The 27,556-nt window shown below is 38.6% G+C and overlaps 2 protein-coding genes across 7 annotated transcripts in view; one reads left to right on the plus strand and one right to left on the minus strand.

Annotated features, from left to right (window-relative positions):
* The first annotated feature begins 1,462 nt into the window (after positions 1–1,462).
* Positions 1,463–9,693, plus strand: LOC127509799 (transmembrane ascorbate-dependent reductase CYB561). 2 transcript variants are annotated; one of them, XM_051888787.1, is made up of 6 exons: positions 1,463–1,729; positions 2,533–2,743; positions 4,582–4,680; positions 7,345–7,448; positions 7,877–8,034; positions 8,830–9,693. In XM_051888787.1, the coding sequence occupies exons 2-6, from the start codon at positions 2,536–2,538 to the stop codon at positions 9,020–9,022; spliced, it is 762 nt and encodes a 253-aa protein (XP_051744747.1). In that variant the 5' UTR covers positions 1,463–1,729; positions 2,533–2,535; the 3' UTR covers positions 9,023–9,693. The 2 variants fall into 2 exon arrangements, with proteins under 2 accessions (XP_051744747.1, XP_051744748.1); XM_051888788.1 differs by lacking the exon at positions 1,463–1,729 and adding an exon at positions 1,883–1,904.
* A 1-nt stretch (position 9,694) lies between these two features.
* Positions 9,695–27,556, minus strand: part of tanc2a (tetratricopeptide repeat, ankyrin repeat and coiled-coil containing 2a) — a 146,968-nt gene continuing 129,106 nt past the window's right edge. For 4 of the 5 annotated variants that reach the window (XM_051888770.1, XM_051888771.1, XM_051888772.1 and 1 more), the window contains 17 exons: positions 26,398–26,629; positions 26,144–26,313; positions 25,776–26,054; positions 24,814–25,145; positions 24,552–24,660; positions 24,233–24,355; positions 22,844–23,080; positions 22,535–22,720; positions 22,212–22,305; positions 21,989–22,122; positions 21,779–21,902; positions 21,420–21,595; positions 21,110–21,242; positions 16,749–16,840; positions 15,754–15,900; positions 14,154–14,254; positions 9,695–13,184 (listed from right to left, as the gene is read on the minus strand). In XM_051888770.1, coding sequence (XP_051744730.1) covers positions 11,273–13,184; positions 14,154–14,254; positions 15,754–15,900; positions 16,749–16,840; positions 21,110–21,242; positions 21,420–21,595; positions 21,779–21,902; positions 21,989–22,122; positions 22,212–22,305; positions 22,535–22,720; positions 22,844–23,080; positions 24,233–24,355; positions 24,552–24,660; positions 24,814–25,145; positions 25,776–26,054; positions 26,144–26,313; positions 26,398–26,629 — 4,581 coding nt within the window. In that variant the 3' untranslated portion in view covers positions 9,695–11,272. The remainder of the gene's footprint in view (positions 13,185–14,153; positions 14,255–15,753; positions 15,901–16,748; positions 16,841–21,109; positions 21,243–21,419; positions 21,596–21,778; positions 21,903–21,988; positions 22,123–22,211; positions 22,306–22,534; positions 22,721–22,843; positions 23,081–24,232; positions 24,356–24,551; positions 24,661–24,813; positions 25,146–25,775; positions 26,055–26,143; positions 26,314–26,397; positions 26,630–27,556) is intronic. The other variant, XM_051888774.1, reaches the window with a different exon arrangement.

The raw sequence follows: 27,556 nt of genomic DNA on the forward strand, positions 1-27,556 counted from the left end.
TTCATGCTGTGGAAATACAAACCAGAAGACAGAACACAAAGAGCACAGCACTGAAAAGGGGCGGGGCTACATCAGAAATAGAAAATAGAAAACATTTATTTTTCTATTCGAAATTGTAATCATATTTCACAATATAACTTTTTAAATTTTTATTGTTACTTTTTTATTGGACTTTTTCAAAAAAAATAAAAATAAAAAAATCTTACCGACCCCAAACTTTTAAACGGTATTGTGGGTCATTGACGAATAAGGTTTTTAAAAGTGTAAAAAAACCTAATGGAGATATAATTAATTTTGAAGTTTTATTAAGTGTTAACAATGAGATTATGTGGTTTTTATAATCAATTAACACTGCTTTTGTCACTTTTTACAAGATGGACAAAATTTGTAACCAAAAAAGTCATTCGGTTTAACCAAAATTTCGGTTTTACCGAATGACACTTTTAGTTATAACGAATCACAATATTTTCAAACAGTGCTAACAGGCTGATAGGACAATCAAACATTTTATATTTAGTACAAGTTTTTAAAATATTACAACATTTTCCATGTTTTATAGCAGTTATACCGAATGACCTGATGTTTTGGGACATGCGTATGAGCAAGTGAAAACATGAATTTTTCAAATTGTTTAAAGAGAGTTAGTTACTTTGCTTCACGACCATGTGGTCCTTTGCAGGTGTCTGAATGATGTCACGTCCTGTCACATGATATTGACCGCATGACTTGATCCAAAATGGTCCCTTTATATTGGTTACTCCGAATGACATCAATGAAATTCATTTTTCCGGACATTCTTTCTCATAACAAAGCAACGACCTCTACACATAATTTAAATACCATTTTGCACTGTGTTGATATACGATAATATAAAATCATGCCAGAATAAAAAATATATACATTTATTACATTTTAAGATATTTTAAACACAAATGAAATGGTTGTATTGGCCTTTGGATGGTTAAACCGAATGACCTTTTGACACTTCAAAATCTTTAAAATACCTTTATATGTAGCAAACTATAATTAAAACCTTTTGGATTCAATAAAAGAGATCTAGTTGTACTACCTTACATACTTTGGATGTCATATCTTTGTTTTTATTATTATTAAGGCCTTTAGACAAAAAAAAAAAAAGACCCGTCACGTCATTGACCCTTGTACATAAATACAACTTTAAAGAATCAAAACAGACATCACTAAATAAACTATCAATTATTATTAATCAGTTACTTACTAGCCTACCGTTTAGATGTGAGCATCTCTCTCTCTCTCTCTGCCTGATAAATGATTGGAAGTACAAAAAACGTCTATCTAATATGCTTAAAATATGGTTAGGCAATATGATCAAATCAACAGCAATCACTCAGAGATGTGCCCAGTGGTTACCAAGGCAACGAAAGCATCATCCTCAGCATAATAATCCCTCCCATCTCCCGAGCAGCAGCCAGTAGTGATAGCGTGGGGGCGTGGCCTATAATCTGCCCGTCAACTTCCAAGTGCGTCAAGCGAACCGTGAGCGACCATAGAAGTTATATGTTAAACGTCAGTCAGGCGCGTGAATCGTGCGTTTAAATCAGCAGAGACTTCGATAGAGAGAATATTCAGATACATTTTGATAGTAGGTTACAAAACCCCTCCGAGCAATAAGGATCTTGTGATTCTTGTATAAAATACACAATAATAAAAACGCCCTTTCTTCCTCCGGCTGTCTGGAGACGTGGCGCAGGTGAGTGACACTTTTTTTCAGACTATTGACAGCGCGTGCGATGCTGCTGCGCCATCATTTAGTGCCAAACACACTTTAAAATCGCATCATCTCTAGATTATGGTTTACATGACGTCTAGAGGAGTTTTCCCACTGTTATCCAAGGGTTCATCTTAAAACTTGTTATTATCACGAGGTTAGTGGTTCTAGACCTCTAAACATGATGTGTTTGCACCAGTTAAGTGGGAGTTTAAGCTTGTTTTTCGTCATGCAGTCATATTACACATTGTTTTTACACATGTTGTGCTTTCGTAAGTCTGCCAAAGACCACATGATACTTAAACACACGAGACTGAGGTCTTTATTTGCAGTTTGTTTACTGAAGGTTTCATAAGGCAAACGACTGAAATCACGTGATTATCCAGACAACAGTTTGAAGACTTGATGCAATTCCATTATAAATTAATAAGCTTCTTCACTGCCAATATTATCACATTGGATATTAAATAATGTTGTAATTATAGAACTAAATGATTGTGCATTGTTTAGGATGTCATGCCTGTATGAATCTATTTATTATTATTATTATTATTGTTATTAATAAAACAAATAATTTCACTTACTTGACTGTTTCTTATAACTATTTCAGGTACTTGGCTCTATATCTTGAACATGTCTGGGTCGCAATTATATTTTACAGGAAGAAAGCAAATCTACTATCCATATTTGTATAATTCATTAAATATTTAATTTGCATAAGAGGTGGAGTCTTGTACATCCCTTAAAGGTTTTCTTTCTTTCTTTCTTTCATCCTTGTCTTCCAGGAAATGGAGGGTATGCCGCTGAGCATGGGCGGCTTACGGACGCTGCCGTGGTACGTGGTGTGTTCTCAGGTGCTGGGGGTTGCATGTGTGGTGATCACAGGCGTGTGGATGGGACATTACCGGGGAGGCTATGCCTGGGACGGCTCAGCACAAGAGTTTAATGTCCACCCTCTATGTATGGTCCTCGGCCTGGTCTTCCTCTATGGAGATGGTAAAGATTATAAGATAAAATATATTATGTTTTTTTTTTTTGTTCTTTATTTAAGTGATGTTTGCAAAATGAAAATAATAGAAGAGTTGCAGTTCAGGAAATAGTATAAATGCTAGTTTTGACATCCAAGGATACTGATATAGTTTTTCTGAGCTGAATATATTAATTTTTTTTCTGTAGCCCAGCAGGTGAACATGTAGTGCTACAACAGCCTAGAAAACTAATCTTTTTTTTCATTTAATCATTTTTTAATCTTGAAATGACTGATTAACCTAGTTTTTAACCTAGTTTTTTTTAACAAATGTTGCCATTATTTGACCCATTTATCTACCTATTTATTCCCTCACTCAAAACAGTGTATTTTAAAATACACAATTACGTATTACGTAAATTGTGATTAAAAAAATTATATATGAAAATTTTTTATTATATGCAATAAAAATCATATAAACAGTTGAAATGTTTATATAAATACTGTTTAAAAGTTTGGGGTCTGTACATTTTTTATTTTTTAGAAACATTTTTTTTAGAAACATCCTCAAACCTTTGAACAGGAGTATACCTTGAACCATTCATTCATTATTACAGTTTATTCACTATAGTTAAAAAAAAATGGTAATAAAATATGACAAGATCTCAGAGTTAAACTGTGTCAGAAAAAATAATCTTAATTATGTCAGATAACACTTAAGCAAAACATGGTCAGGTCAAAGTGACTGAATAATTTTTGGTTCCAAATTTTTATCAATTTTACTGGTAGTCCACTGTGTGAAGAATTTTTGGGTATAATATGTCACAGTTTACTTTATTTTGCTATCCTCACTTACATAAATGAACTATAGTGTTGTGCACCCACTAGTAAAAATATATCAAAAATATCAAAAATGTCTGAATAATTTTTGGTTTGACTCTAATATATATATAATATTGTGGTGTTATGTTGTATGATTAGTCAATCCAGATAATTCTAAAACAAACAAACAAACAAATAAACAAACAAAAAACCTTGACTTTTTGATCTTTCATCAAAAAATATGCTCTCTTTTCCTATAATACTGTGTATTGGCCGGTTGCAAAGACCAGGAGATTCAGTGTAATTGTCTAATAAGACATCTGCGTGTCTTCTGTCTCTTAGCCCTTCAGGGAAGGGCCAGTAAATGCTATTAGAGCTAAGATCTGATTTGTTTCCTGATTTTGTGTATATATGAATCAATATGGGCTAGAAGCCCTGCTGAGAGATAGTATTGTGTGGTTTGTGATTTTCTTTATTAATCAGTAACTGTTGTAGTCAAGGTTACAGTAAAGAAAAGAGAAGAGAAATAATTTTTAACCCTTTGAATTGGATGTATCTCATCTCTATAATCAGATATAATATATATGTAGTGTGTGTGTGTGTTAAACAGACTTCTGTGCTGGTAAAGCATAATCCTTGTCAATTCATGGTTCTTCCATCTGGACACTTAATAAAGCACTCAACAGAGACAGATGCTAATTGAGCTAATATCTTTAGCAGTGATCCTCTGATTCAAAGCCCTTGTCATGGCAATTTAATTAGGACATTATAGCTGAAAGGTCATTGGCCTATTAGAGGTTTAACTGTCCCAAAAAGCACCAGTAAAAACAGCCCAGAGGGGATCTGTCTGCTTGTACAAAGGCCAACAAGACACATGGGAATACATCCTCAGCCTGTTATTTGACAAGTTACTGCATCTGTAGAATTTCAAACCAGACACAGGCTGTTTTTGGTGCCTTTTAGACTTCTATCTGTTACTTTATACTATAACCTTTTCACATGTGATAAAATGCCTTTATAAGAGTTTGTTCTTTGTCTACCGCAGCGGTTCTGGTTTACCGTGTCTTTAGAAACGAGACTAAACGTTCTGTGAAAATTCTCCACGCTCTGCTGCATATGATGGCCCTCATCATCAGTATTGTGGGTAAGTCCAACATGAAGAAAAAGTAGATTACTTGTGCGTTTGGCAGCACTGTTGTTTCGCTGGGTATTTGTTTAATGACACAGATTTTAGCTGCAGTTCTCAACTGCTGCAGTCACAATCATTTCCCGTGACTAATGTGCTATTTGAACCATTAAATAAGGGGAAAACAAATTTCCTTCAGTTAAACAGATGTATTTTTATTAATCGCAAGGCACAGGATAACTAGATTTGCTTTTCCAGAAGTCAACACCAATGCGTGCAACATAACTGCTCTGTAACAGTCTATAGATGTACTCTACCCTTTAAAAGTTTAGGGTCAGTAAGATTTTTTTTTTTTTTTTTTAAAGGTACACTATGTAACTTTTGGCCCTCTAGTGGTTAAAAAACAAAACTGCATGCATTTTGCGAAAGAAGATTGTTTTGGTTGTACTTTGGCTCTGCGTGTCTGTGGATGAATATGGTTATCCTGCCGCTCACAAAACATTCATTACTAGGCTTAAGAGATATAACCAGTTAGATGGTTAGATAGATAGCTATACCCATTAATAGACATGGTACTTCCTTAAAAAATTAATTCCAGCACAGCGCTACAACAACCATAATAATTATGACCCTTCACAATAGATAATTTCAAATCCCCCAGTTCTCGCCATCTCTGAAAAGCCAATGTTGGTTCTGGTTTTATTACGAGCTCTGTCGCGTTCTCTTTTTGCCAGCAGACTCCTCTTTTCATAGTGTACACTTTTGAAATTGCGAAACCAGCTGCTGTATGGGTCAGTTGGACAGTGGAGATGGCGGAACGGTGCGTTGAGGTGTTGCAACAACACAACTCCTTGAATAACGCGTCTTCAAAAACATGACACAACCGTACAGACAAAGAGAAAAGCTGAGGAGAAATCGCTATGGTTTTGAACATACCGGGTGAGTTTAGAAAGCTGCTAGCAAATGTAAACATATCTGTTTATGTCAGCGACGAATATGTTTACATCCGCTTCCCAATCAAATCACGTGAGGTGCTCTTCTGGGTATGATAACCTTAATAATATCCTGTAGTGTGTGCTGCGCTACAAATTTCAAATCTTGTAGTGTGTGCATGTTTGAGATTTGCGAGAATAACATCTGTGAAGATTCTCCTTATGTGTGTGCTGCAACCAGATTTCATATTCGGTTAGGATTTAAAAACTCCTGTAGTGTGAGCTCGGCTTAAGCCACTCCCACATGCATCAAAGTAGCTGGAGCAACTTTTCTGTATTTACAGATATGATGAGACACACATGGACGAGTGACGTATGTACGCAATTTCAAGTCTAAAATGTAAACAGTTATAATAGGCTAACCATAGTGAATCAGGGTAAGACAAAACACATTTAGGAAGAAGGATTGATGATGTATTGACTTAAAGGGATAGTTCACCCAAAAATGAAAATTTGATGTTTATCTGCTTACCCCCAGGGCATCCAAGATGTAGGCGACTTTGTTTCTTCAGTAGAACACAAATGATGATTTTTAACTCCAACCATTGCAGTCTGTCAGTCTTATAATGCATGTCAATGGTAACTCCATCTATAAGAGTCAAAAAAACATGCACAAACAAATCCAAATTAAACTCTGTGGCTCGTGACGACACATTGATGTCCTAAGACACGAAACGATCGGTTTGTCCGAGAAACCGAACAGTATTTATATCATTTTTTTTTTTACCTCTAATACACCACTATGTCCAACTGCCTTGCGCATGGCATCCGGTGCGTGAGGTGTGTACGTGCTCTGGCGTAGTTTAAAGGATTAGTCCACTTTCAAATAAAATGTTCTGATAATTTACTCAATTAAGGTTTTTGATGAAAACATTCCAGGATTATTCTTCTTATAGTGGACTTCAATGGTCTCTCCAAACAGTTGAAGGTCAAAATTACAGTTTCAGTGCAGCTTCAAAGGGCTTTAAATGATACCAGACGAGGAATAAGGGTCTTATCTAGCGAAACGATCGGTCATTTTCTAAAAAAAATACAAATACAAACACAAATGATCACATTGCACGTGCTTCTGCTTTCCGTATTCTTCAAAAAGCTTACGCTGTATGTCCTACGCCTTCCCTATTCAACTTATGGAATGAATGCGGTGCCAGTTCCGTTTTTTCCAGTAAAAAATGATATAAATACTGTTCGGTTTCTCGCACAAACCGATCGTTTCGTGTCTTAGGACAGCAATGTGTCGTCACGAGCTGCAGAGTTTAATTTGGATTTCTCTGTGCATGTTTTTTTTTGACTCTTATAGATTGAGTTCCCATTGACATGCATTATAAGATTGACAGATCGCAACGGTTGGACTTAAAAATCATCATTTGTGTTCTGCTGAAGAAACAAAGTAAAGACATTTTTAATGTTATTTGTTTGATCAAATGAATGCAGCCTTGGTGTGAGTAAAAGAGACTTCTTTCAAAAACATGAAAAATCTTACTGACCCTAAACTTTTGAATGGAAGTATAGATAAGTATATTCAAGAAAGAAAAGAACAGTCTCAATTAAGTATGAGATTTTCAGACATACAAGTATCTTAAAAGTTTACTAAAACAAAATAGATAAAACTCCTAAAACATTATCACTTTGATTTGAATTAATTCCAGAAAATTCCAGAAAAGTTTTTAATATCTCTTTCTCTCCTCAGGTCTTGTGGCCGCTTTTGATTTCCATTCATCGGCCAAGATCTCTCACATGTATTCTCTGCACAGCTGGTGTGGCATGCTCACGTTTGTGCTGTTTTTCCTGCAGGTAATTTGCAGTTATTTCATTTTGACCAGTGCAAACTGGTCCATTTGCATTTAAACATCTTCCTTGTTCCTTATTTGATCAGCTGAGCTGCATCATGACTGTTCTGTAAAAGTGTTTGTGGTTTAGAAGCACTTTGCGCTGCATTAGCAGACCCCCGTGTGGATGGTCACATCCATTACACTGCTAACATCAGAACATTGCCATTAGTGTTTTTATTGACACTGGAAATTCAGCCTTGAAACCTGACCTGTTGGTCCACTTCATACTTTACATACATCTGAAAAACAGGATTAAATTCCACTTCATATTGTACGTACATCTGATTGAATTTTTTCATAATTTGAGAAGACCTGATCCTAAAACATTTTTAAGAATAGATCGCCTCAAGTTGTAGTTGGACTGACTACTTCTCCTCTAATTTCCTCCAGTGGTTACTGGGACTGGGATTTTTCCTTTTCCCATGGGCATCTGCTCGGCTGAGGAGCTGGTATCTCCCTCTGCACGTCTTCTTCGGCCTGCTGCTCCTGGCCATGTCTGTGGGATCCTGTCTGCTGGGAATCACAGAGAAACTGCTCTTCAGTATCATGTGAGTGTCAGTGAATGTAGCTAACCAATATATTTTTAAAAATAACAACTGATGTCACTAAGCAGAGTTAAAAATTTTGAATGGGAGGAAAGGAATGAGTCACCGTGAGAATGAGTCACAGCAGAAAGAGACTTTCAATGAATATTAATGAGACTTGGCTTCTTTTCGCCATCTCTCACTGTGGAGCATCAAATGCTATTTACTGCATTACTCATGAATAGTTTATTAAAAGTGATAAAATATACTGCGCATATGATTATTAGCTTCATTAACACATAAATAAATACTCTTCACACATTTGGGTGGCTGCAGGCAGAATTCATCATATCCAAATAATACAATGGAAATAAATAGGAAAAGTCTCTTACTGACATGACTCGTAAAGGCCCGATCACACCAATGACTATAACTATAATGACAACGATAAAGCTCTAAAAATCGTTAGTCCACCACAACTATAAAGATAACGGCACAGTAAAACGATTTCATTGGAATCACTTTTGGAGCAATTTTTTTCCAGCTGATGAATGATAAAAAACATTGACAGCCAATCAGAATCCACCCTGCTTTAAAGAGCTCAAGCATTTAAAACGTCAGACCACAGAAGTGCTGCTTATAATAAATAGAACGATATCGTTGTGGTGTGGACACTAATATAGTTATCGTTTTTGATGTGAACAGGCTTTAAGTCTTTATTAAATAACAGTGTTTCAGTTGGTCTGATTTTTTGAGCTACGACAGTGTTTTTCCATTCATTAACCAATAAAAATGTTATGGCACATTTCCTGTTCTCAGGCCAACTTACTCCAAGTTTGCTGCTGAGGGGGTCCTGGCAAATATTTTAGGCTTGTTGCTGGTGTGCTTTGGGGTCGTGGTGGGTTACGTGGTGACGAAAGAAGATTTTAGGCGACCGCCGAATCCTGAGGAGGAGGCTCTATCCGTGCACTTTAAGACCCTGTCGGAAGGAGAAATCCCCAGTTCTCCTTAATGTCTCAATGTACTTCAACAATCGCCTTTTTGCACTTTCTACCTGTGTCTTAGCAAACCTGTCAGCCAGTTCCTCCATTTGCAGTCTTCGTATTCTTTATAGTTGTCATATGAACATTAAGGCAGGGTTAAATTACCACCATAAAAACCTATTATGCTACTGTTATTATTGGAGTTAATTAAGTGTCATATACATTTTTGAAATCCATTGTTTCAGGGTTAGGCATTATTTTTGAGTCATTTCTAATTGTGCCAAATCAAATTAACATGAAAGAAATATTGAAGTTGTAAACATTGATAGATTGTGTCTTTAAATGCATTAGATTGTTAAAATATCAGGATGTGCCTTAGAATTTATTTGACCAGACTGTACTAAAAAAAAAAACCCTGAAATCCTCTTTTGGTGATTAGAATCAGAGGACACAGCTGCAAATGTTTTCTCACAGGCTTTGAAAATCAAGTTTGTTTTATATTACTTTATGATTTGTAGGTGTTTTTGTTTGCATGTTTGTATTGTGTACTTGTCTGTTGCAAGTGTAGTGGCAATCACTGTTTTCTATTTGATATAATATATCAGTATGTGTTCATAATGCTTGCTTTATAAGTTCAGTTGTGATTAAGGATGTACAGTATACCAAGTTTTTAACCGAAATAAATAAGTTTGACTCAGTAGTAAGTTATTTCACCTTGATTTTCTTTGAAGTGGTATTCTTTTTTTAAATAAGCTCATTATTTCCCTCATACATACAGATGATTGTACAGTTTACAATCGTGTAACCGGATAAAAAGTCCTCATTCACGTTTCTGATTTTCCTTCCCAGCAAAACATCACAGCTCACATTTACAGACAATTTACAATGAATCCTCCTTCGCAAGCCCAGTTATAAACAAAATCAAAATATTAAAACAAATTACATACAAAACCTAAACTTCAGTTCTTTTTTTGTCTAATAAGGGAAACAAGGAAATATATTGTGCCAGTCTTTTCCCGTCATACATAAAACCACACACATACACACACTCAGGTTTGTGTATTAGCAGAGAGCATGCATTCTAGTTCAGCACATTATTTACAGCCATGTACATTTCAGTCATACAAAAGGAAAACAAATAGTTAAATACAAACACTGTTGTACAGTAAGCAGTATTCCAGGTCAACTCTGAGTGCACCGCATATTTTTCTAAAAAGAGAAAAAAATAATTAAAACGCTGCAAAAAGACCTGCTCTTTTTCAACAGCAGTTGACATTGATTAGTAAAGCCAGATCCAGTGAGCGAATCGGACTTGCTGCCGTCCTCCCAAAATATACCGTCAAGAAATCCATAAAAAAAGTGCCTGACCTTCCAATAGTATGTTAGTTCAATGGTGAGGCAAACATGAAGGCAAACAGTTTTGCAACTTACGTGAATGTTTCAGTGCACAAATAAACTCTCAAAACATGGATTCTGAGGCTGCAAAAAAGAAGTTTCCCCCATGCCTATTTCCCATGAGAAAAGTTTCTTTGGAAAAGACCATTTCTGCTTTAATGGTGTGACTAAGTAAATTAACAGCTGACCACCTGGATGCTACTTCCCATGAGCAGATATGAAATTATTAACCAAACACTGCATATATTTGCATTGCGTAAAACATAGCAATCCTGTTGACCTTTTTAACCTGTTGACAAAAAATAAAAATGCCCATAAAAAGTCTAAACATATTTCACATTGCTGAATCCGTGTCAACTTAGGAACTAAAGGCAAACTGAAAAACACAACTGCATTGAAATTTAGATATACATATATATTTTTACAAACATAACTTAAAATGTTAAATATTACTTTTTTTGCTTAAGCAATATTGATATTTTAGGTACATTTTCAACTCGAGACACAGCAGGATTCTCAGGGATTATTACTGGTCTGAGTGGGGACATTGGTGGGGACATCTGGTCCAGGGGCAATGCTCAGCAATGTGTCCATGGCTGAGTAGCCGCCCACTCGGAAGGTACAGAAAAGTAGAAGGTTGATGTACAGCAGTTACACAGGCCTACTTTTACTCCAATGGGTCTTGATACTTCCATTTTTGTGTCCAGAGCAGATGCACTTCATTTGTACATGCTAGATTCACTTCACATAATTGGAATTCACCTCAACAGGTCCGTATTTTTATAATCAAGATATGGGACAAAAAAATGAAGAGATAAGATGTTCAACATGTTAGATATTCCTCTGGAATGTTCTAATACATCTTGCACACTGACTCTTCCTTCTTATACATTAGACTCCACAAAAGGTCTCTTTGGTTTAATGGGAGAGGTTGGGCCTTGCCTTTCATTGCGAGACATCTGCCTATACTCATTGTCCTGGTAGGCCTGGGAAACTGGTAGAGTCCGTGCCACTTTCACATCTGGGTATGTGGGAACCTGGCTAACTCGGCCCATAGCGTCCGCCCGGTCCCGCGTCACACCAGGAGGGTTGGCGTAGAAATCATCATCCATGAGGTGGCCATTGTGAGCGTTGTTGGTGCGGTTGTAGTAGGCGATATGGCTGAGGGGTGCCGCTTGCTGCCCATAGCCCATGTTGCTAGGGGAAGTGGCTGGACTGTTTACCACTGTATCCAGAGAAGAAACAGCCCAGGGTCGAGAACCCGAGGAGGACGATGCAAGCGAAGGCTGCTGCTGAATGTACTGCTGAGTCCGTGCAGTCTTGTCGATGATGCCCATGAAAGGCGTGGTGCGGGAGCGAAGGGCCTCTCCTGGATATGTTCCACCCACCACCCGGAATTCTGTCCCTTGTGGGGGTGACATCGGTGAAAGGTCATCATGGTAGCTTCCTTCATAGGAAATCTTTAGGGGTATCTCCATTTGCTGTGCGGAAGCTGACGCCCTGAACCCTGGGCCTAGGTTAGCAGCAGAACCCGCCACCAAACTGTTGCTGGATGGAGAGAAGCGTAGACCTGTACTGTGGGAGTGAATAAGGGGGCGTGGAGCTGGTGGGTGCTGTTTGGGTTCTGCGCTATTGGCACTGACTGGACGTCGGTGTGCAAGAAGGTTCTCAGGTGAACCCAGCGTCACCTGTCGCTCCATTTCGTGGGGTGAGACCGGATAGTAGGCGGTCGACTGACTGCGGCTGATCTGCGGCGTCTGGCCGTAGCGGACACCTCCAGGACTGGGTCTGTAGGCAGAGGAGGGCCTCTGGGGAAGCTCATCCTCCACAAGGCCAGGATCCATGCTGATGGCACGCTGGTACAAGGCCCCTGCACTCAGACTGCCCTGAGGTTGAAGTGAGGACGAGTATCCTCCATCCCCAAGTTCATCCATGTCACCTGGGCAGCGGGCACTCATCGAGTGAGCAATCTGACTGTACGCACTACTACCCAGTACGGCACTGGAGTGTACCGCAGAGCTGGGCTGGTTGGTGCGGACGATCTGTGCCTTAGCTGGCTGCAACCACTGGCTCTGTTGTGATGGCTGGGAAGTCTGTTGGGAAAACTGGAATGAACGTTGGCTGCTCATCTTGGACAGAGGGGACTTGGGTCGTCCTGCAAGCTGGTCCTGCTGGTAGCGTCCTGCAGAGGCGGACTGGGGACGGTACATGGCGACTCCCTCAGAGGTGGGGCTGGCACGGTACTGTGGTCCACGGCGTAATGGTGATGGTGGTGGGCTGAAGTGGTAGGAGGCCTGATGAGGGGGACTGGGCCGGAAGTGGGAGCTCTGGTGCGTTGGGGAGAGCGACGGGGAGGTGGATTGGTAGCCTTGTCGTGTAGGAGAGGACACTGAAGGGGGGCTGGGGCGAAGGTCATATGCTTGTCCCAAGTAGGGTGAATCATGGTGGCTCGGAGATGGAGGCATGTTCTGAATTACTGGAAGTCCAGATGGAATAGTGTGGGGCTCAGCAGGAACACCAAGCGGTAGGCCATGCAAATCCCGCTCAAGGTAATCGTCATCCTCCTCAAACAAGTCCTGGACAGGCTCCATGTCTGAAATATGGGGCTCCATTGGTGGAGGCGGGATCATGGATGGGGCTTGATCGCGGGGAGGGGAAGGAGGAGGATCCAGCTCCTGTTGCTGTTCGACCTGGCGACACTCTTCTTCCACACGTTGCAGCAGGCGCTGGATCTCACGGTTATTGGGACACAGACGCACAGCTTCACTCAGGTCCTCCAGGGCTGCGTGGAATTGCCTACAGCAAGAGAGACAGAGAACAGGAGCGAGTAGGAAGGTAGAATATGGCAGTAGGGAGAGAGAAAGAAAGAAATATGCTTGTTAAAGACTGAGAAATTACTATTGCTAGGAATATTCTGGGTTCGATGCAAGTCAAACTTTATCAACAGAATCTGAAGTGGCTCGTCGTCAATTACGACACAGAATAATTATGACTCATTCCTCAGTTTGTAAAAAAGTTATTCTTAAAGTAATGCACTTACAGTGGAAGTCTATGGGTCAACGACCTTCAGCAGGTTAAAAGTAATCATATTTTTTTTAGAAGTATATTCAACAAGACTTACAACATGAGACTAATGATGATACTGTTTACAAATATCGCGAAAAATTCACTCACAGGAATTGCGTCGGCAGTGCATAACCACAAGTTAATATACCTAAAACATTAGTCCCATCACAAAAATTATGATTTAGACGTCTCAGAAAATTATAATAAAGTAAAATTGTATTGAAACAAATTTAAGTGCTTTGACAAAAACACAAACTTCAGATTTCTGTTTTCTTTTTTTTTTCTGGGATGCCCATAGACTTTCATTGTAAATGTCAAGCTTAACTTGTATTGAACTCAGAACATTCCTTTAGTCATCAAAATCATAGACAACCCCCCAAAAAAAGATTTTCCAAAATAAAGCAAGTTGATCAAAAGAGAAAAAGGAATAAAATATGAATGATGGGCATTCTGAGGAAAAATAATCTGATTGTTCAACACAACATGAAGTATGAAGAACATGTCTAATCCTGATGTTGTCAACTAATGTGGCAGAAGTCAAGGGGCTTAGATTGACTTCTAACTTGAAACTCTAGCATAGCACTACATCAACCAATCGAAACACATTTGGCCAGTTTGGGTCATGATCTGTCAGCACTTTATCTGTGCTAGACAGAATGTGTTTTATAGGCTGTCCTGCCTGTTGGTTGCTACGGTTACCTGCTGCTGCGCTTGGCACGGGCTCGTGCGTAATAGGCTTCATAGGATTTTGGTTTCAACTCTAGTGCCTTGGAGGCAAACTCCTCCGCCATCCCAAAGTCCTGCAAGCAACAACAGGACCAACAGTCATACACTGAGCCGTACATGAAGTCAGAGGGAGGACACACACATACGTGCATGCGGACATGCACACAAACACTGACACACTGACACACACACACACACACACACACACACACACACACACACACACACACACACGCGCACGCACACAGACTCTTACATCAGTAACGCACACAAACTCATGTTGGACAATGTCACATTAATATGAGGATGTGAACACTGATTATTACACAAATCAACACAAAAATCAACATATTTTGAGCACCATTAGTGCAAATATGATAAACAGACATACAGTTATGGAAATGCATGTACACACTTATAAAATGTGCTGACACACACAAATATATGCTCTACAGGGACAGTGGGAAGATGCAATGTGACAGCTCAAACCTCTACCTGTACTAAACCTAACTCTTAAACAAATCCAACAAATGTCAGAAAAACCCAATGAACCAACAAATCAAACTAAACAGGGATGAGATCATGATGGGAAGAAAAACTACAGCATGGGCTGAGTGTATAGAGAGCTTTCAAGAGAATTTCTTCATCCAGAGGATGAAGGTTTGAAAATCAAAACTCAAAGTGTTCTTTGGGGTGAGATCAAAAAGAAATAATGTAGCCATAAAGGAGAAAAAAATGGGAAGATCAACATATCTCTTATTAATACATCAATACTGTCTTTAAAATCCTTGTTTTTTGTGTCTTTAAAATCTTAAGTGTTTTCAAAAGCAATCAGGAACACAGACCAAACACAAAACTAATACATGCAGTTTGTTGGTTAGGTAAGTTGCCATTGCATGGATGCTTGTAAACAAGATTTACAGTATACTAGCGGCTAGTCATCGACAGATATGTTTTATTAAACAGCCAATATCAATATCTACAGTTTATTACAGTATATCATGGACTTTAGGTTAGGGTAGATACCATATTTAATTTAACGCAAATAAAGTGTACAGTGTGTTGCAACATCTTCACTTTGTTTTTGTTTTTTAAGTTAAATATGCCGTCTACCCTGAGCAAGGTATACTACAAATATCGTCTAATATAATATATACAATTGTAAACAATTTTAATTACACAATTATTTGAATAATACACTGAATGAAAAACACTGACAAGGCTGATTTTAGCACAGGGCCAACCAGACACAGTAATCAGTGGATGCTGGGATCAAGCACCATAACAGTATAATGGTATAACAGCAAAAGGATTGCAGGGCAAATCCAAAAAAGAGTTACAGTGACCCTTTTGCTGTTATACCACATCCTTAACAGACTATCAATACACCTAGGAACAAATTATCAATTGGTTGGAATTACTGAAAAATTCAAGGTCAAAAAGTCATTTTACATGAGGTGACCAAACTAGATTAATGTAGTCAGAGCAACATCAATCCTTCCTCATAATATCGGTATGATTGAAGAGAGACAGAAGGAAGAGAGTTTTATGAAACTGAGTGCTTTGGACTCACATTCATTTTCCTTCGGCAGCGGGAGAGGTTGAGCAGCAGAGAGACTTTGAGCTCGCGGAAGGTCTTCAGGTCCTCTGTGAAACCCTCTCGTGGGAACTTCTTCAGGGCGTACTGGTACCGCTGGGCGGCTTCTTTCACCTTTCCTTTCTGGTTTGGCAAGACATTTTTACTTCTCAATTTCGAAGTAATATATGATTATGATATATTTTCATAAAAAATGAATGCAATATGAAACAAAACTCTGACGTTTATTGTACATAATATTGAATTAAAAATTGTATGAAAAGAACAAACAATATAGTCATAACTGAAACAGTTTGTTTTTTTCCCCCCACAAAAATAAGCTAGAATATGTTTTAAATGTCCATAACAAATACAATTATTGTCTATTATCAGTGTTGGGTTAAATACTCTAAAAAAAGTAATTAGATTACTGTACCAATTACTCTCTCTAAAAAGTATTGAATTACTTATTACTAATTACTTTCTAAATCCCACATCAACCTCCACCAGTTGAACAATACAAGGATAGACATGAAACTGTTTTTTTAATTCTTTCAAATAAATATAAAATTGCATAAATTATTCTTGTACTGACCAAAATATTTAAAGGCAGAAGGTTTCATTAAAAACATAGGCCTACATTTTAACATTAGATGTTAAATTTTGATGTTAAATTCACTGTTGTTTTATATAGAATTGTTCTATAGCCTATACAGTATTTAATGCATTTACATCAGAAGTAACTAATTAAATTACAATAAACAGTACAAATTAAGAGTAATCCCTTGCTTTACTTTTTCAAGGAAAAAAGTAATTAAATTATAGTAATTAATTACTTAGTAATGCATTACACTCAACACTGTATATTATCATTGGCAGAATACTCCTATACACAGTTTTGTGCATGTATAGACTACATTTCTTCAGCTAAATATTCTATTATATTTATTGTGTATTATTATAATTCAAAGAAAGAAAAAAAAGCTACTCACCTTGTAGAATCCATCTCCTTCCTCTATCAGTTTGCTCAGCAGAACAATCATAATATCAGGTTTGGATGTGGCCATTGCCCATGTTGCAGGACCTAAGTGCAATAGAGCATGAAAAAGAGGCAAAGAGTCACCACAGACTGATAGTCCATATGGGCACAAAGTAACTTGCTAATCTCTGAGGGACACAAAGGAACGAGCAGGCTGCCAGGATATCTTGCTTGAAAGGAGGCAAAGTCTACAAACAACTTTTGGATATCACAAAAAGCCATGGCAACACGCCAGACAAAAAAGAAAGAAACAAATCACGAGCAGCTTGGCTGTTTACACCTTGCCGAAATTGAAATCGGTTTATACTGGCAATAAAAACATTTGAATCCAGCAGCTACTGAACTTGCAGTCAGCATGTTTGAGCTCTCTGTGGACAGCCTGAACAGAGGTCAAGTGTTTCTACTGGTTTGGACTGAATGTACAGTAAAGGGAGGGTGGGAATAAGAGATTGATAGGGGTCTAGTAGAGCTGTAGATTTCGCCATGGGCAGCCAGTTGCAGTATGCAGGCAGGCAGTGATTTAGTGCAATTCATGCAAGGCGCAGTTGAGGACAAATTAATGAGCACAGAATCAGTTACCAAACTGGCCAATAGCCTGAAAAAGCCAAACTGAGAGCAACCGAGGAAAAAAAAAAAAAGGAAGGCGCTGTTCACACAGGATGCATTCTTACTTTCAAAAACAGCTAGGTGCACTACAGAATTGCAGCACAACAGAAATCGACAGAATTTGGAGAATTCGAGACACGTTTTTCCATTTCTTTTAACTTGATACAGTATCCTAAAAGTCTAAAGCTAAAGGCAAGAGATACTAAAAAAAAACCCAAGACGTGTCGCAAAAAAGACTTTTTTTTTTAAAATACAGCATCTTAAAAATGTGACATTCATGACACGAGATGATGAAAATGATCACATACGTTAAAAAAAAAAATCCATCGCAATATTAAAATGTGACGCTAATGACAGCTCCACGTAACATTGAAAGACATTCATCACAATAAGCACAAAGGATTAGAACAAAATGCAGGTATTTCGAGTCAAGTTTTTAACTCAAAACATCTTAAAATGTGACGCTAATTTTGCAAGATGCTGCAAAAACAGCAAAAAGCATTGGAACGTTGAAAGACGTCCATCGCAATGACATCTCGAGATGAAAAAGCAAAACAGCAAAAAGCATTGATACAGCATCTTGAGATGAGTTTTAACTTCTTTTAACTTGACACAGCATCTTAAAATGTGACACTAATGGCACAAGATGTTGCAAAACAGCAAAAAGCACCGAAGTACAGCATCTCGAGATGAGTTTTAATTTCTTTTAACTTGATACAGCATCTTAAAATGCGATGCTAATGGCACAAGATGCTGCAAAACAGCAAAAAGTGTTGCAATACAGCTTTTGAGATGAGTTTTAACTTCTTTTAACTTGATACAGCATCTTAATGTGATGCTAATGGCGCAAGATGCTGCAAAACAGCAAAAAGCATCACAATACAGCATCTCGATATGAGTTTTGTCTTCTTTTAACTTGACACAGCACCTTAACGCTAATGGTTCAAGATGCTGACAAAAAGCATCGCAACTTTGAAAGACGTCCATCGCAACGGAATAGAACCAAATGCAGGTATCTCGAGGTTCATTTTTAACTTCTTTTAACTTGATACAGCATCATAAAAATGCAACATTAATGGCACAACATACTAAAAAAAAAAAAAAAAAACCAGCAAGACATCGCAATGGTCAAAGATGACTGTCTAGTGCAAGTTTACATGAAAAAAGAGTTACAAAACAGTGCAAGAATGCATTCTGTGTTTATGTCCTCCCAAACCACAAAACATTCTGCAGCATCATGCCAAAATGCAACACCTTTTCCTACATGCAGCCATGCAAGCACAGGGAATGAACGTAAAGAATCCATGTGACCACATCTACCGTCAGATTTTTGCAGCAGTACAAGATTACACAAAATCAACCCATGTTTATGGCTGACAGCAGCTCTTTCCACTTTTTGTAGCCAAGAATAGTGATATGAAGATTAAACGGCATTCACATTCGGCATCCAAAACACTATCAGGCCCGATCAATGGAGAAGGGACCACACAGGTAACAAGATGGAGGGACACAGTCAAAAATGGCAGATGGGGACAAAGGTCTGCGTTTTACCTCGAGCACGGGTGGGGAGTGTCTGACATCCTGGTTACGAGGAGAGAAGAGGTGGGAAGGGTCACGAGTGAAAGGGTGACAGGTTATTAGGGCAGAGTGAAGGGGCGTCCATATCAGACAGGGAGCAAAGGTTTATGAAAACAGGAAACGGAGAGTGTGATAGAGAGTCAAGGGAAGAGAGAGAAAAGAGAGAGATTGATAGTTGGTGGTTAAGGGTGAAAGAGTGACGTGAAAGGAAGAACAAGGAAGATCAGCCGTGAGAAGCCATGGCAAGCAGCAACATTAGCAAAAGCAACAAGCCCATCCTGATCAGCTGCAGATCAGTGGAGTTCTGCAGTTCGGTGAAGAGCACACGAGAAGTAGGGTTAGACTAAGATGACTGAGGTCACAGGGAGGGGTATGAAGGAGAAAGACATCTAAATGTGAAACTAATTGAAAGTGATATTCAGTGCATGTGCTTACATTTCAAATGCATTTCTTCAAGGAATAATCTTTGGAATTTATGCTGCGTTCCATCCAAATGTGATTTTGGGATATTCCTACCGAATGTACGACCAGTTCCACTGTCTGACGTTCAGAAAATGAGGTACACTACCATTCAAAAATTTGCTGTCAGCAGTAAATACTTTTAATCAATATGTTTATTTATCAATGATGCATTAAATTGATCAAAAGTAAAGGTAAAGACATTCTATGGAAGTAATTTAATGACAAATGTTTTGGAAATAAAAAGCTTGTTGAGTTGCACTAATTGGAAAAAATTATGCATTGCACTAACCTTGCTTGCATTTTAATGCATTGTATTTTTAGGGTTTGCATGGTCATATAATTAAGCTATAAAAACTTCAAACATTTCACACACATTTTCAGTAATAAAAATTCAGTGATTCACCTTTCAGATTTCACTTCCAAAATATTCAGTCTGTTTAAACCTGTAATATTCGACAGGCAATTTGACAGGCAAAAGTGGTTCAAATTCGACAGAAAATTCAACATTGCACATCTGGGAACTGCAGGAATAGCAGTCGAGTACCGATGCATAATCTCTATCTGCTGTTAGTCAGCCTCACCAGCAGGTGGTGCAAAGCAGCTGTTAACAAAGACCAGAGCAACGGCTAGAGAGAGTCATTCATTCACAAAAACGGATCACAAACAGATTAAAATGGAACACATCACCTTTCATCATGAAAACTCAACATTGCACATCAGTTTACGGATGAATTTTCTGTTGAATTTGAAGCACTGAATTTGTGGAAGCGAATTTGAAATTTCAGCCCATAAAAATGCAAGCCCTAAAAATACAAGGCATTTAAGTGCAAGCACGGTTAATGTAATGCATATTTTTTCAATTAGTGCAATTCAACAAGCTTTTTTACTTCAAAAACATTTGTCATTAAATTACTTCCATAACATTCATAATGTTGCAAAAACTTTCTTTTTTTTTTTTTTTTATCACGTTTTCCACAAAAATAATTAAGCAGCTTGACTGTTTTCACCATTAAATACATATATTTTTTTCTTGAGAACCAGATCTGGTAAAAATTGCATTTTGCGAATAAAGCAGTATTTCCATCCCATGTGTTAAAGAGAACAATATTGACCAAAAAATAGGAATGGAAATGGAAGTTGTAGGCACTGAGAAAGCCACTTTGGCTCTTTTCTTACATTTTAAATGTAATACATTTCTTGCGGTTTAAAGCATACAGACAAAATGCTCTGACTAACTTCATGGTTGCTAGCAATTGACGACAGATGCTTTAGGTTTACGAGCAACAGTGTGTCAGGCAATGCTTTGGCTTCGATGTTTTAGAATTACCAGAAAACCATGTTTTATTTTCTCACTGAGCAAATTATTCAGTCAGAAATTATTCAGCAAGAGTTTCCAACTTGGAAGTCCAAGGATTTTTCCCAGTCGGAAGCTAGTGATTCTGACATTATGAGCTGAATGGAGCACAGCATTACAACCCCAAATTAATTATTATAGATTTATTTATTTATTTATTTTTACAGTAAATCAAACTGGTGTGTTCAAACATCTACCTGCAATTCAACATTTGGACATCTACTTTTAGCGCAGCAAATAGTTATTGTACTTTTAAAACAAGAGCGTAGTTTAGCATTAATTTTTCTGTAATAACTGTTCCCCTTCCAGCTTACCTATCTTGGCGCCCTTCTTGAGCAGCGCCACCACCACTGACGTGTTCCTGCAGCCAACCGCACGATCCAGTGGGCGCATGCCGCTGTAGTCCACATGCTCGATCATCGCACCATGATCCACCAGATACTGCACCTGAAACCACATCAAGACCAGAGCTATGGTTTATTCTCTGTATATCTCCTGTCAGCTATGTGATACCTGTTCAAAACCATTCAAAGCCTACGCTAGCATCCCATTTTGGAGATTTAAGGTTTATATTTTTAAATACAGTAGATCTACTTAAAGTTATATGACTATGACAAAACCAACCACTTCTGAGTCTCCATAAAAAGCGGCAAGATCCAGCGGAGTGCGGCCGCTCTTGTCTGCATGGGCCGTCGCCGCACCCCTCTCAACCAGAGCACGGACCAATGGGAGGTGGCCTTTAAGACACGCCCAGCTCAGTGCCGTTAGCCCTTCCTTGTCCATCAGAGACAATGAGGCACCTGTGAAATAATATGGAAAAATAGTCAGAAGAATAGAGAGACAGTCTCCTTTAATATACATCACAATAGGGGAAAAAAATAAAATAAATAAATGTGCAATTTCCATTTTATGCCAACTTTAACATTGTATTTGAACTGTATAACTGCAACAAAAAATATTGTGTATGAGCACGACAGCTGTACCTTGAGCCAGCAGGAACTCCGCCGTACCCAGATGACCCTCAGACGCAGCCATCATTAGAGGAGTTCGGCCCTGTTTATCCGCCATGTTCACATCAGCACCATGATTTAGCAACAGGTCCACTATCTGCACAACCAACACACATTTCAGACTAAAACATCTAAACATGTATGAAATAGAAATGTGACTTTTGCGGCGTAGGAAGTGCCCACCTGCCAGTGTCCCTGCCGCACGGCGCTGAAGAGTGGCACGATGCCCCTGCGGTTGGACTGAGCCACAGCGGCACCCTGCTCCAATAGAAGACGGCACACCTCCAGCTTTCCCCGACCCGCTGCTGCTGTCAGTGCTGAGATACAGAGAGAGTCTCCTGAGTGAGCAGTTTGTGTGTTCATATTTAAGTCAAAATACAAAATGGGTTGTATGGTGGTGTTGTACCTGTTTCACCCCACAGTGTGTCGAAGTTGTTTATCTGAGCTCTTTCTTCCTCCTCCTCATCTTTCTCAGGCAGGTCAAGGAGGTATGATACAATCTGTGTATAAATACAAAATGTGTGTAAGGTTATTATTGTTTATTGTACACTTGTAATGCTCAATATTTTTGTGCTATTTTTCAAAAGAACAACATTTACTTGAAATAGAAATCATTTGTTAGATTATAAATGTATTTACTATCACTTTTAAACAGTTTAATGCATTCTTACTAAATAAAAGTATTAATTTCCTTCAAAAACAAACAAACAAACAAAAAAAAACTCTTACCTCTGTATAGCCCATACTGGCGGCTGCTATGAGGGCCTGTTGTACTGCATGGCTCTTGCTGAAGGATCCAGCCTGCTGTCCGTCTGTGTTCCACTCGCACTGCACCAGATACTTCACCACCTCTAGATGACCCCGCAGGGCGGCGTGGACCAGCGCACACTGACCGTTCTTATCCAGGTGATCCACCTAAACAAAGAGAGAGAGGAGAAACGGAGATGAAACTTTGATAACTGAAAAACAACAGTCACTACCTTACGTTCTTATTGGTTATCAGTCTATCTAGACTGATCATGGCTGATCATGGCTGACCTTGGCTTTCTTGCTGCAAAGGGCAGTGACGATGGGTAGGTGACCCGCAGCAGCTGCATAGCCGAGGGGAGTGAGCCCGCTCTCTGAAACACCCTCCACATCCGCCCCAAACTCCAACAGCAAAGCCACAGTCTCCAGGTAGCCCAGGTGAGCGTGTACACACAGGATGGGGGCGTTATTCAGCACCTCTGTACGATAGTTCACATTAGCTCCACCCATAATCAGCAGCCGAGATACCTAGAGAAAGAGATGAAGACAGGGAGGAGTAGATTCAAAAATACACAAAGAGTACCAATGTTCATCAGGGTTTCCATAAAGAAATTTCCAATCACTTTATATATATTACATGCATATTTTACTGCATTTACATTGAACAATTTCTTGCTGATAAAATATTACAGAATGGAGCATAACTAGGAAAATGTACACTACCGGGCCATTAAGATTTAAAAGGGTCCTTGATTATGATTTCAATTTTAACTTGAGTTAGTGTGTAATGTTGCTGTTAGAGCATAAACAGTATCTGTAAAGTTATGATGCTCAAAGTTCAAAGCAAAGGGAGATATTTTCTTTTACAGAATTCTCTGTTTAAGGACTACAACAAACGGCTGGTAGGGACTACAACGAGCTTCTTCCTGGGTTAGTGACATCACAAACCCAAAATTTACATAAACCCTGCCCCCGAGAACACGCAACAAAGGGGGTGAGGCCATGTTGGGTTGCTTTAGAGAAGAGGAAGAGCTGTTGTAGTAGAGTGTTGTAGTCATGCTGTCATTTTACACCGGACTGCTTCACAAACGAGGGTCAATTCAATGCTGGATTTGCACAAAAGATTAACATGATGGCACATGCTAGTCGATGAGTTCAATCAACTCCACAGCAACTACATAAATTTATCCACTAACCATTCAGAAACGTCCAGTTGTATTCTAAAAGTTTTTCCCGAATCTCTCCTTTAGTGTCTGACTTTGGTTTGAACAATGTAAGGCTAAACACCGTTACTGACAATTGTCATTTTGGCTGCGTGAGATTTTCCAGCTTTGTTGTTGTTGAGCAACTGAAGCACGAGTGCAGCATTTAAAGGGACACATACAAAAACTGTTTTTTTTTTTTGTCTTTTTTTTTAACAGTAGTGTATAGAAAAACTAAAACTGAAACCATGTTTGCTAAAGATGTTTTTTATCATGTAATGTTCTAACTTGAGAGACTTAAGAGACCTCTTTCAAAAAACACAAACTTTTGAATGGTAGCATAAATTCACTGTAGAGATATCAATGACTTTTCCAAGATTTGTAAAGATTTTCCTTCACTCTTCCAGTTTTGGAAGGTCACTTTAAATTCATAATATTTTCAGGTTTTCTGTGACTGTGGGAATTCAGTTTTTTATACCTTGATGTTCGGTGTGTAGAGGTTTCTGAGTGAAGCCAAAGCTGCAGAGAGGCCTTCTGTGCTGTAGGACACCCACAGCCCCTGCAGCACTGAGGAGGAAACCCCAACCTTCTTACTCAGGCCCTGAGTCCAAGAGACATTGTCGTTAATAATAATAATAAAAAATAAATGAATAATAATAAAAAAAAAAAACTGGCAATACATTTCTGGTAATATAATATAAATCTTTTTCAAAATTATTTATATACTGCTGTAGTCAGATTGATGGTATCAATTTAGCAAACATCAGAAGTGTTGTAGTTGTTATAGTTAGCCTAACCTTAAAGATGTGAGCTTTGAGAATGTGGTGGCCAAGTTCGAGGGTCTGTTGTCGATTAAGCTTGCTGTCTTGCCGTGAAAACCAGAAAGCAAGCAATGTGTGGCCACTCCTAAAGAATCATGAGAAAAGAGACAAGAAAATGGTAATTATAGAGATTTTACTTCAGTACTGTGATGTATTAGGGAGTGCAACAGTATATTCAACAAGACATAACGTGGGACAGGAATCAAGTTTTTACATTTTGACTCCTTAAGCTCCTCACCTGGGGTCGCAGAGGAACTTGGTCTTCTCTCCATCCTCTCTCCAGATGAGCCACTCTCTGAATGAGGGGTGGACGAACATGCGCGTTCCATCACGTCTTTTCACCAGGAAAGGCGACAGGAGTTCAGACCTCTGCTGGAAATCATCCCAGTCCATGGCCGCTCCACGCACCATGCTGGCGTTCACGGCGCCGTAGGCCTGCTCATCAGTTAACGGGTGTAGAGAAGCCACGGCCACGTTCAGCAGTGGAAGAACACGCTCGAATGACGACTGAGTTGGGAAACGCATGTTCAGCTGCAACAGGTAGACCTCAGCCAGATTCACTGGAACCACCTGAACACAAACAGATTAAAAATAAATAAATACACACAAATAAGCTGAAACATATTCATCCTTCTAAATATGCTTTTAAATGGCAAAATTCTGAAAGGATTTTATTTCCCCTATTACTTTATGAAGAAAATGAATGAAATAAAACAAAATCATACCACATATACAACTCTAAAAAGCTAAAATAAACATAAAAAGTATAAAAAAAATGAACTAACACCACATATATATTACTGAAAAGCTAAATAAAAATAATATGAAATAATATGCATACATAGCACTGAAAAGTTATAATTTTTTATTTTTATTGTTTACTTCATTTCTTTCATTTTTCCATATTTTAATAAAACAAAATCATACCACATATATAACTCTAAAAAGCTAAAATAAAAAAATAATAAATAAATTAACACCATATACATCTCTGAGAAGCTAACACAGTATATACAACACTGAGAAGCTGTATTTTTTTGTCATTTTTAATTGTTTACTATTAAATTCTTTATGGTCTTTCATTCTTTTCCTCATTTTATTTTATTTTATTTTATTTTATTTTATCATTTCATTTTATGCATGCAGTGTCACTCCTAAGATGTACTTGGTAATAAGGAAGGCAACTATGTGACCCCTGACCTTATAGCTGGAGCTTTTAAGCACGAGGTAACCCTTCTCAATGAGGTCCAGTGTGAGCTTCAGGTAGAGGTAGGAGCCCCGGCTCAGACTCTTCAGATGAGCGCTGAGTTTGGTGAAGGCCGCGTTGTCCAGCCTGCCGTTGAGCGCCACGTTGTTCTGGATCTCCTGGCTGGAGTGCAGTCGGTGCAGGATGTAGCCCTGCAGGTCAGAGTCAATCGCATCACTCTCCTCCAGACGATCCAGAGAGATACGGTGGAACGGCAGCGGACGAGTCACGTCCTTAGATAGAGAGTATAAATAACACAGCAAATAAGTAAAAAAGTAAATAAAAAGAAAGAGTGATTGCTATGGATGGATGAGATAGAGACCTGTAGTGTCGTTCTGACAGTGACCACCAGTTTGAGCCACGGAGGGAAACGCTCAATGGTTTTGCACAGGAAGGAAACAATAGTTTCTCCATAATCCGGTTTATGGAACTCTGCCTCATTCAATCCGTCAATCAAGATGATGAGATTCTCCTCACTGGCGATCTTCCTCTCTGTAAATATTACATGTTTTAAATATTACATGTATGTATGTGTACGTACAGAATGGGAGTATGCATGAAAGCATGTTTATATACCTCGATGCAGGATCTCCAGAGGTTCCAGCAGGCCCCTGCGGAAAGCGTTGAAGGGGTCCTGGACGCAGGCGCGCAGGCTGAGTGTGCTCTGCAGGTGTGGCTGGCGGAGCAGAAGGTCTCGGTAGGCCTGCATTTGAGGAGCCCTGCACAACAACGCTGCCACATTATGCACAAACTCAGGGACCAGGCAGGTGTACGCGTTGTCGGCCTGACAGTAATGGTACGCCACCACCTACAGCAGAGGGAAGGAGCACATTAGAGAGCAGATATAAGCACACATTTACATTCCCATGACAGCTAGGGTTGAGAACTTGATTTTACCTTTACTTAGCAACATTAAATTCCACTCACAGAATTTGATTGGCCAAACGTTGTTCCAACTTCAATACCGTAATATTGCATCTGAAATCAAATGTACACTACCATTCAAAAGTTTGGGGTCAGTAAGATTTTTTTTTTTAAGATATTAATAATTTTATTCAGCAAGGATGCATTAAACTAATCAAAAGTGACAGTAAAGACTTGAAATCTTTTGTAACAAATTTATTTCAAATAAATGCTGTTCTCTATTCATCAAAGAATCCTGAAAAAAAAAAATGTATCACCGTTTCCACAAAAATATTAATCAGCACAACTGTTTTCAACATTGATAATAATAAGAAATGTTTCTTAACAAGCAAATCATCATATCAGAATGATTTCTGAAGGATCATTTGACACTGAAGACTGGAGTAATGATGCTGAAAATTCATCTTTGACATCACAGAAATAAATTTAAATTATAAAATTAAAAGTAGAAAAATAAATATAAATTGAAAAATAATAATATTTAAAAATATTACTGTTTTTAACTGTATTTTTCATCAAATACATGCAGTTTCGCTGAACAAGAGACTGCTGTGAAAGACATTAATCTTAAGGACCCCAATCTTTTAAACGGTAGTGTAAGTTACTGAACATTAACTTCTTTTTGAACTGTTGTTTAAAACTTATATCAGGCGCTGATAGCCTCGTGGGCAGCGCGCCGATATATAGCGCCGTTGTGCTTCGGGCGACCCGAGTTCGAGTCTTCGATCCCGCCCCCCTCTCTCTCTCCCACTTCACTTCCTGTCTGCTTACTGTTCTATCATAATAAAGGGAAAAAACGCCATATCAGCAC

Source organism: Ctenopharyngodon idella, chromosome 3, assembly GCF_019924925.1.
Source record: "Ctenopharyngodon idella isolate HZGC_01 chromosome 3, HZGC01, whole genome shotgun sequence".
NCBI lineage: Eukaryota > Metazoa > Chordata > Actinopteri > Cypriniformes > Xenocyprididae > Ctenopharyngodon > Ctenopharyngodon idella.

What these genes read in the sequence shown, in the direction of transcription:
- LOC127509799 (XM_051888787.1), top strand. Translation starts at nt 2,536, where the DNA reads ATGGAGGGTATGCCGCTGAGCATGGGCGGCTTACGGACGCTGCCGTGG. An exon ending in GGTCTTCCTCTATGGAGATG is followed by an intron (nt 2,744 to 4,581) that starts GTAAAGATTATA and finishes TGTCTACCGCAG; the next exon opens with CGGTTCTGGTTTACCGTGTC. An exon ending in CCTCATCATCAGTATTGTGG is followed by an intron (nt 4,681 to 7,344) that starts GTAAGTCCAACA and finishes TTCTCTCCTCAG; the next exon opens with GTCTTGTGGCCGCTTTTGAT.